Source organism: Sebastes fasciatus, chromosome 3 (genome assembly GCF_043250625.1).
Source record: "Sebastes fasciatus isolate fSebFas1 chromosome 3, fSebFas1.pri, whole genome shotgun sequence".
Classification (NCBI taxonomy): domain Eukaryota; kingdom Metazoa; phylum Chordata; class Actinopteri; order Perciformes; family Sebastidae; genus Sebastes; species Sebastes fasciatus.
This window is the reverse complement of record NC_133797.1, coordinates 36,121,717-36,131,751: the sequence shown is the minus strand read 5'-3', so window position 1 is coordinate 36,131,751 and position 10,035 is coordinate 36,121,717. Positions and strand designations below refer to the sequence as shown.

Sequence of the window (10,035 nt, the reverse complement as noted above, 5' to 3'; positions counted from 1 at the left end):
AAACTACATATACCATGTAGTAAAACTACATATACAATGTATAATATTAAAACTACATATACCATGTATAATATTAAAACTACATATATATATATATTATAATTAAACTACATATACCATGTATAATATTAAAACTACATATACAAATGTATAATATTAAAACTACATATACAAATGTATAATATTAAAACTAAATATATATATTATAATTAAACGACATATACCATGTAGTAAAACTACATATATAATTTATAATATTAAAACTACATATATATATATTATAATTAAACTACATATACCATGTATAATATTAAAACTACATATACAATGTACAATATTAAAACTACATATATATATATATATATATTATAATTAAACTACATATACCATGTATAATATTAAAACTACATATACAAATGTATAATATTAAAACTAAATATATATATTATAATTAAACTACATATACCATGTATAATATTAAAACTACATATACCATGTATAATTTAACATGCTAACGGCGTAAAATACCATTTATTCTACTTGGAGGTTGTGAGTCCTCAGCCGCCTCTGTGAGGCTACAGTTTCAGCACCAGGATGGATGCATATTCTTTACATAATCATACACTTAACATAAACATGTTGAACGGACCCTCTAAATAAACACATATACTGTTGCACCCTCTTCATGACCTTCAACAAGCCGCACCAACAATATAAACTACCCACACGTTTGAAAACAGCATCAACAGCTCTTCAAAATAATACAACTACTACCATTATTATTATTTTCAAACCTCTTGATATTAATAAATCTCTTTTTTCATATTTATAAGACCCTGTGTACTGTACTACAAACACATTGCCATACCTACCACTAAATGGACACTTGACCTTAAGCTCAACTTCAATGAACTCTTCTGGCAAAAAAAAATAAAAATGTTTGAATACATTTATCATATCAGGAAATGACAAAATCCAGCTGCGATGAGAGCTGCTGGGATGTCTTGGAGCTGCTCCTGCTTTAACAGACTTAAGGTGTCTAATGGGTAGGTGTCTAGTTACAGTAGTGGGACATACAGGATGAGAACCTCAAGGTCACGTAATATCATCTTTCATATCACATTTTAAATGTAGTTGTTACCTTTATATGTCTTTCATGCTATTATTGTGATATTTTAACACATCTGGAACTTTCACAGAGACTCATAAAAGGAAGATTTGTCTATCTCACATGATTTGCAAGAGAAATCATCTCAAGGTACGAACAACACTGCTTTACATGTCCATAACAGAGATGAAGCACGACCATGGCTCTATATGCAAATGTACAGGTGTTGGAGGCAGCCAACCAGAAAACTACTACAGAGATGTTGGCAACTGCTATAACGAACACATTGAGTGCAAAGGCATTAGTGTATGTTTCTACAACCATACCTGTTGTGAAGAGTAAGCAAGAAATCGGTTAAAAAATGAATTACATGTATTTCTACGGTTGCAATGCACATATTAAATGGACTACATGGCTTTGATCGCTATAGCAACTGAAGACACAGGAGGTATTTTGGTCTCGCGGTGCTGTTACTCAAAATAAATGTTGTCATATTTTCCCAGTTTAACTAGTTTGGGCTTAGCGACTTGACGATGTGGACTGACTCAAATATTTCTCCATGCTCGCCAGCTACCTAGCTGGGTAATAAGCCAAGCTAAGCAGCAGCAGGAACGGTTAGTTGCACCCTGAGTGAAGTGACTGATTCATGACAGACTGACTTGATGTGTCACTATCATATCAGAGTTTCTATTGGCCCAAAGCTAACATCGGTGGTAATAATGGACACAATATGCTTGTTTTATTGGCGCAAATGGTCCCCATCTATACTTTTTAATGATACAGGAGAATTTTATAATTTATAGTAGTTATTTCGCGGACCCCCTGACAGAGTGTTTACGGACCCCACTTTGAGAATCACTGAGATAAAGAATCAATGAGTCAGGCAGACTAGACTAACATATTCAATTAAACAACCCCTCTACACAAACATACTGAATGTAAAATGTTAAAGCAGCAGTACTGTCGTATCTGTAAAGCAAAACTTAAAGGTGCCCTGTGGAGTTTTCTTGTAAACAAACAAAAGTTATGTTTACATCCTCGCCACTCACCAAAACGCATTTTGTGTTTCCTTGAGATCTAAGAAATGTGTTGCCTGCATTACCTTCCCCATAACACATATGCAAAGCTGATTTGTTAAAGTAGAGAGGTTGAGCATGTTCACTAGCTAGCAGTCTTCTTCTTCACTGCCTTTGCTGGCACTTTGCTGCATTGCTTGGAGCTTTAGTAGTAGTTCAGTAGGCGATCTGGGTAACACTTCAATTTACAGGTCTGCAAATTTCATGGTAATTAGGTGATAATTAGCAAGTAACCTATTTGAAATTTCTTTGGAATTACTGCCAAATTACCCCAATATTTACCTCAAAATGTATCAAAAATTACTTAATTATAAACATGAATTAATAATTATATTCCGCTATTTCCCAATAGTTGGTAATTATTTAATACATTTCCAGGAAAGGAATACAAAGTTAATTGATATGTTTTATTTCCATGTCTGCCGTTAGCAACTAACTTATTTAAAATGTCTTAAAGAACTCCCTGAATCATGACATTAGCTACCAGGTTACATTTGTGTAGACGTGCTATTTAAGCATAAATAATGTTTATAATAAAGTCATGTTTGATACCTCAGTGACATAAGGGATCAATGAGCCAGCCAGACTAGACTAACATATTCACATCAACAATCCCTCTGCCCCTGCACTCCCTCTGTTACCAGCGGGGATGGCAGGTTAACAAGAGGCATGCATTTTGGTCATTTTGCTAACAAGTGGGATGGCATCCCCCCCTCAAATAGCCTACTGTTTATTGCCACCTGTACATCAGTGGAATAGTATAAAACCATTTGCAGGAATATGCTGTGTCATCTACATGCACATACAGCATATAGCATCTATCCATCTATTTTGTATCCCTGTACAGGTCACAGTGTCTGCCATCCATCCCAGCAGAGGGAGGGCAAACATTTGCTTGCAGTGAGCCCTATTTTGACAACTCATGTTGTTATTAAATACAATTTCCATTTTGCCGCCTGTTTACTGATTGTTGTTTTTGTCGTGTATTTGATTATGCCAACAATAAACCAAGTAACAACAGCCTCCAAGGCTATTTGCGCATCAGTTTGAATCTTCACTTCACTGCTGCTCGACAAGAACACCGCTCAGCTCAACAGCAGGTTTGAATCAAGGATTGTGTAGCTTCAGATTAAAGAGGTGACTTTGTTGAATCGTGTACATTATGTTATTGCCGTGCCTTTTAAATTGTTGTAAAGGTTTGTTGTTGACAATGAGTTTTTACCCTGTATTGACAAGCCTAAAATCAGAGAAACTTACATTTCAGGTTCGAACTTCTGAAGCTCTTCTTCTTCTTTACAGACCCAAAATGAACACCACCTCTGGCACATCTTTTCGTGTGGATATAACCATGGGTGCAGTTTCGGTCAACAACATCCTGGGTCTTCCTTTGAATATTTATGTCATGTGGCTGATATCGTCAAGAGCCAAAGAGACCTTGGCCTCGGACTTCTGGGTCGTGGGTTCTGAAGCCTTCATGTTTTCACGTGGCCTTCTCTTTACAGCCCGTCCCCTCTTCTTATGTTGCATCTGTGTCGAGTACTATGTCGGGGTCGTCCACCCCGTGTTATTTCTTCAGTTTAAACCCCTGAGGTACAGGGTGGCCTGTTCTTCTGTTGTCTGGCTGAATACCTTGGTTTCCTGCATCTACTCTCTGTTCACCTATACAAATGCTCTGTATCTTTATGGGTTTTTCATCCAGAATTATATCCTCTTCTCAGTAATACTTTTCTGCTGCTGCTCGGTTCTCAGGGCTCTGCAGCGCCCCGGGCCAGGAGAGAAAGACACAGAGAAGAAGAAGAGTAATACGATGAAGAGAAGGGCCTTTAAAATCATTTTGCTCATCGTGATTTCCTTGGCCATTAATTTCTCTTTGTACATGGCTGCTATTCCACTGCAATGTTGCTTGGCGAAAAGGGAGTTTGTCGGTGCCTTAGCCATTTGTAATAGCTTGGCTTTAACAACTGGGTTTCTACAGCCCCTCCTCTACCTGCACAGGGCCGGAAAACTTCCCTGCTTCAGGAAACTGTAGTTGTGTATGTATACGTATATATACTGAATACATACTGTAGTGTAATATAATGTGTTGCAGTGTTTTCTGGTTTTTGATGATTTTGGTTTATATTTACATTTACATTACAATAATTTGCAAGAAGATAGCATAGCTTTCTTATTAAAACTGCTGTAATGACAGTCAATGATCATGACTCAAAAATCAATAATGTAAACAGAAGTCTGCTGTGATTCTACTCGATTCTGGTGGCGGCATCTTTTTTTTTTCAATTCAACGTTTCTTTGGTTGTGGCAGATAAACAGTGCAATAAATCTTGTACATAACTATATCAAGAGTATGGTGCTTCATTTATGTTCATGTTTGGTAAATAATGATGATGATGATGATGATGACAAAGACTTTACTTGTTACAACTTAATGTATTTTATTCAGGTTTAATGAGTAGGTGGGATATACTGTACATACACTGTATAATATATAAACTACTTCCTACATTTGCGCTTAATGTTGGCATTAGATGTAAATCTTGAGATGTGAATAATACATTGTGGATTTTATTTTAGGGATAGTGGGCTGACATCAGACTGATAACTGAGGAACTTGGAAGGAAACCCATTTGGGCTTGTGCATACTTATTGTTCACACATAAGACTGTAAATTTAAAGGGATTAGATTTTTTAAAGCCTGAAAACAGCCATGAGGAGGTGCAGAAGTCTAGTTTTCTCTCAGAACACTTGAATTACAATATGCTGAAAGGTTATTATGGATAGTTTTGCCCAGTGATGCCAAAAACCTTCTGCCTACTGCAGGTTTAACAGCATTCAAAACTCACGTCATTCTTCTGCGATGTTTTGATAATCTGTTGATGAATGAGTGACAGGCATGCACATATTTGATTATCATTTCCATGTTTAGTAGAAGAGGTTGAGCAGGTGATATGATGTGATCATTCCCAAATCAGCATTGCCCAAACAGCACAGACAGGACTGTGGTTTGTATTCATTTCTATGATTATTTGTTTTTTATATAATATACTGCATTATTAATACAATTGTATTATATTAAGTTTATATTTGTATTCAGCTCAGTTGTATTCTCTGTTCGGTTTTGGCTGAAGATCGTTTTTCTGTTTCTCCTCTCAGTCTGATTCTGATAGGAAGACTGGCTGAACTTAAAATTCAAAGGAAAATGAATTCATCTAATGCACCTTCGCTCTCTGACATCTCCATTTTAACAACCGCCTCCACCGCCATCAATCTCGTCCTGAGTCTGCCAACCAACGGCTACGTCGTGTGGCTGATAGCGACCAGAGCGGGAGGCACGTTGGTGGCTACAGAGTTCTTCCCGCTCAACCTGGCTGTGTTTGAGATTCTCTTCTGCTTGCTTTCTGTTTCGCGGTTTCTAAGAAGTGTCTTCCCCTCGGAGCGCCTTCTGTCGACATTCACAAATGGTTTTCTGTGGAGTGGCCGCCCCATGCTGCAGTGCTGCATCTGTATAGAGCAGTTTCTGGCCCTACTGTACTGTATATGCAAACGTACAGGTGATGGAGGCAGTCAACCAGAAAACTACTGCAGAGATGTTGGCAGCTGCTATAATGAACACATTGGGTGCAAAGGCATTAGTGTATATTACTAAAACCATTAATGCTGTGGAAAGTAAACATTGTAGATGAAAAGAATCAGCTTACATGTGGCAGCAAATGGACTTTAAATATATAATGAGATTGGGGTCACATTTTAAATATGCACAAAGCTATTTATTGTATGATGTTATTCAGCCCGTTCTCATTCCCAGGGTGTCAAATACTGACGCTTTGTAACGGCACCCTTTAGTGCCGGTATGTGACGCACTGGGCTTTCCATTAACATTACAATGTAAATCCATCTGCAGCAACAGTAAACGCACAGGGAAAGTGCTGTGGTGACGTAGTTTAAAGAGCGAAAGACACACATATGGTGGGTGGGGCGGTGGGGTGGATGGGTCCAACAACACAAGGCTTTCATCTAGGAGACCGTTGTTCGTGTTCCGTGTGTTCAGTTTTACTTTACAATCAGCTAATCGTTCGTGTCCCATGTTCACAAAGCCCAGTCACATTTTTCACTGTGAAAACGTAGTAGTTTTAAGCCCATTGTTTTGTTTTTTTATCAAGTGATTTTGTCGCCTGAACCTAAGCAAGTGTTTCTGTTCAATTCCCAACATTAAACGTGTTTACTGCGATCGAAAAATGACGCCGAGGGGTCTGACAAAGCATCTGTATGTGACGAGTTGGGATGAGAACGAGTTGCATTACTTTATTCTACCCTCTACTGCATGAGCTGCAGTGTAAAACTTTATACAAACATACTGAATGTAAAATGTTAAAGCAGCTGTACTGTTTTATTTGTAAACCAAAACTTAAATTCAGTGAATATCTCCTCACGGTCTGCCAGCTGTCTGTTCTGTGTGTGCGAGCCACCTGTAGATCAGTGGAATAGTGTGAAATTATTGGCAGGAATGTGTAACGCATCACCTGCATGCATGTGCGCATGCACATACAGTACAATCTCACACACATGTACAAACAAAATGAAGACCCACTCATAAAACAAGCCGCTCCATATTGCGCTACTTCAGGTCAAAACTTAACAGGGAACCTTTAAGACATCATCAGTTGCGTGATGCCAGTACAGTGAGCCTATACCTATAGAACTATGTCTCTTATGACTCAAGTACCTTCACAGTGAGGGTGCAGGAAGTGTGTGGTGACATTGATTTGACAAACAATTTGTGAAACAAAAATATTTTATTACATTTGACAGGATTTTACAATTGTTTTTCTTTAATATATTAAATTTATCAAAGTGCAGATGACATCAATTATACAAGAGAACACAGCTGCATTAGAATAGATACAGAGATCTGAATACGTTTTCTCAACCTCTTAAATTCTGACCACTTGGCTTTTAAAGTTTTAGTCATTCAGATATTAAAATACTGGCTATATTTGTATATTAAGAGACTAGTCAAAAATGACATTATGCATTTATTTAAATCATATCCACATTCATTTGGGAGAATAATGAGAAATTCTGGTGCAGCCCAATATATTATGTTGCATGTTTTGTGAACATCACACATTAGTATGTTAAATGCACAACACTGCTTATTTCAGAAAAGAGCACAATTCAAATTTGAGAGAGCTTTTCCTGCACTTTTCAGTTTATAGACCACCTCACATGGAAGACTCTTCTGGCCAGACCTCCTCTCGATCTTTGCGACTTTAAAGACTTCATAAGGAGGAATCAGGGCTTCTCTCTCCGACTCCCCGAGCTTAGAGAACAGAGAGACGTCTGCTCCGGAGCACGTGATAATCTCAAAGCATGACTTGTCTCCAAATCGTTCGGCGCTGGGGTACCAACCCATCGAGCTGGAAGTGAACGAGCCAAAGCGGATCACCTTGTTGAGAACGTCTTGGCTGAAGTAGCTGTCCACTCTGCGGTAGCCAGTGAGACATCTTTCCTTTTCAGGTTTGCGGGCGTTGAGAGTTTGGAGGGCGTCAGTCAGGAAGAAGTGAAGCGTGTGATATCGAAACGTGGTCTTGTACTTAGATTTCTGGGTTCGAACTGCATAATTGAAGTCGAGATAGATTTTCGGTTTGTCGAGGGTATAAGCATAAATAGCCATGATCTGTTCTTTCCCCAGAGAGGTGGAGGGTCGCTTTCCCGTTTTACGCTTCCATTTCTTGTTGTAGTATTTTTCTGCTTCGCCCCAGGCCAGGGTGAAATTCTTGTTTTTGTTTTTCTCATTCGCCAGGTACTCCTTCTTCACCCTGTACTCCATCTTGTCTTTGCAACCAGCGTACATGTCATCAACAGCGTTTGGAGCCAAATCCAGTGGAACTTGACCTTTTAACGCTGCAGGTTCTGCAGAGCTCTGAAAAAACATTGAAATATAAATCTTACTTGGTGATAATCTTACCTACAGATGTCAGTACGCAGCAGTCACACTTAAAGCTTCAGTAGGCAACAAGTTTTTGGCATCATGTGCAAAAAGTTCATAATAAATTTGCAGCATATTGTAATTCAAGTGTTCTGAGAGAAAACTAGACTTCTGCACCTCCTCATGCTTTAGAAAATCTAGCCCCTGACGGGAGACTTTGACCAATCACAGGTCATTTCAGAGAAAGAGAGCGTTCCTATTGGCCGTGCTCCGGCTGGTGGGCGGTGCTTGGTATTTCCTCAACTGATCTCAACATGGCTGCCAGGTCACAAACTTTCTCATTTTACAGTTAAACAGTACACTACAAGATGATTCTGAAAACATTTTAGGCGAGAAATAGGCATTACAGTAAGAGAATATTGATTCATATTTGATCAGCGCTGCCTAGTTTGACCATTTGATCAGAGTTTGTGAGTGATTGACAGCTGCTCAGAGATGGCAAGGCTCCAGCTCGGCTCTGATTGGTTGTTTTCCTCCGGTCTGTGAAATCTTTCAGATGCCATAAGGAGCACCGGAGGACACAGAGGAACATGATTTTTTTTTTTTAGATTACCTGTCTCATGCACTACTGTCAGGATATAGTGACGGTTTTATTAAAATAACTTTTTGTAATCATATTGGCTCCATTTCTACCCACTACTGCTTTAAACAAGCAGCCACCCAGTTTATACAGTACCTTTGCAACTCCTGTGAAGACTCCACATGTCATTAGCACTGCTGCCCAAACTGCCATCATCGCCATCTCCCACCAGCATAGAATAGAAACCTGCACACAAACAGTCTCTTTCAGTAAACACAATTATACATTACATTTTCTGTGTAAATCATTCCATTTCCAGTTATCTTATTTGAATCTGCTGGCTTCCTCTAACCTTGCTGAGTAATGTTAATTAATTGAATGTAAAAATAATAATGTAAATTTGGATGGATCGAAACAGGCTTTGAAGTGGACATTTATTTTGAATCTAGCTCACACACTGGGGAAGAAATGAAGACTTATTTCTCACTTACCACAGTTCAGTTCTCACATGTAGCTCCACTTTGGTGACTTGTGGGTTATTTGTTAAGCTGAGCTCCTGTTGGTCTTTCACCAGCTGCAGGCCATTCCAATCAGGGGCGGGACCTTCATGAGGACTTCATGATCAACTCATTCCCTCTTTGATTGTGATGGGTCTATGCATCTGGGAATCATGCCAGTTGTACCTAAGACACGAATACCTTAAAGCTAGGGTGGGTTATGTATTTTAGAAACAACTCTTTATACATGCCGACAGCAATCAATAAATCTGACAAAAAAAGAAAATGGAAATAAAATACGGTATCGGCTGTCAGGACTCAGACTCATGCTCAGAAGTCATGTTTTGTAAGTCCAAGTCAAGTCTCTTAGGATTATAATGAGCGTTCTATCATCTGCTGCATGTCATCCTGTCTGCCTAGAACACGGCATTCAAAGCATGTACTGTATCATCACTCCTTTATCTATTAGCATCAGCATTGATTAAGGAGGGTATATGATCACTTTCAACAGGCTGTTGCAATGCAATATGAAAAAAAACACACAATGAAAGCTTTCCTTTAAAGTTAATAGCTGTATTTTGACCCTAAAAATGGATATAGACTATTATTCAGGGTAACAGGAAAACATTGCTAACATTATTAAGCATGCAATAATAACCATAACCTTTAATATTTCAATAACAGAGTACAAACGTATTGTATAAATACACTAGGTCGGTCTCCAACTAATGACAGCTTTAAATTAGAAATTTAACACATCCCTCTAGCTTCTCAAACAGGACTGTAATAAACCTGAATGAAGTGATTGAACAGCCTGCCTACCTACCTGGCATCATATGAAACTA

General features: G+C 38.5%; 1 protein-coding gene across 2 annotated transcripts; it reads right to left on the bottom strand.

Annotated features, from left to right (window-relative positions):
• Window positions 1-6,958: 6,958 nt before the first annotated feature.
• On the bottom strand, window positions 6,959-9,336 carry LOC141764945 (NAD(P)(+)--arginine ADP-ribosyltransferase 1-like). 2 transcript variants are annotated; one of them, XM_074630652.1, is made up of 3 exons: window positions 9,185-9,336; window positions 8,850-8,939; window positions 6,959-8,107 (listed from the first exon to the last, which is right to left on the bottom strand). In XM_074630652.1, exons 2-3 carry the CDS (start codon window positions 8,913-8,915, stop codon window positions 7,343-7,345), a joined length of 831 nt encoding a protein of 276 aa, XP_074486753.1. In that variant the 5' UTR covers window positions 8,916-8,939; window positions 9,185-9,336; the 3' UTR covers window positions 6,959-7,342. The 2 variants fall into 2 exon arrangements, with proteins under 2 accessions (XP_074486753.1, XP_074486754.1); XM_074630653.1 differs by lacking the exon at window positions 9,185-9,336 and adding an exon at window positions 9,046-9,154.
• Between the last annotated feature and the right edge of the window lie 699 nt (window positions 9,337-10,035).

Coding starts and splice junctions, on each gene's coding strand:
- LOC141764945 (XM_074630652.1), bottom strand. CDS start 8,915: ATGGCGATGATGGCAGTTTGGGCAGCAGTGCTAATGACATGTGGAGTC. Junction 8,108..8,849: donor TCTTCACAGGAGTTGCAAAG/GTACTGTATAAA, acceptor ATGTTTTTTCAG/AGCTCTGCAGAACCTGCAGC.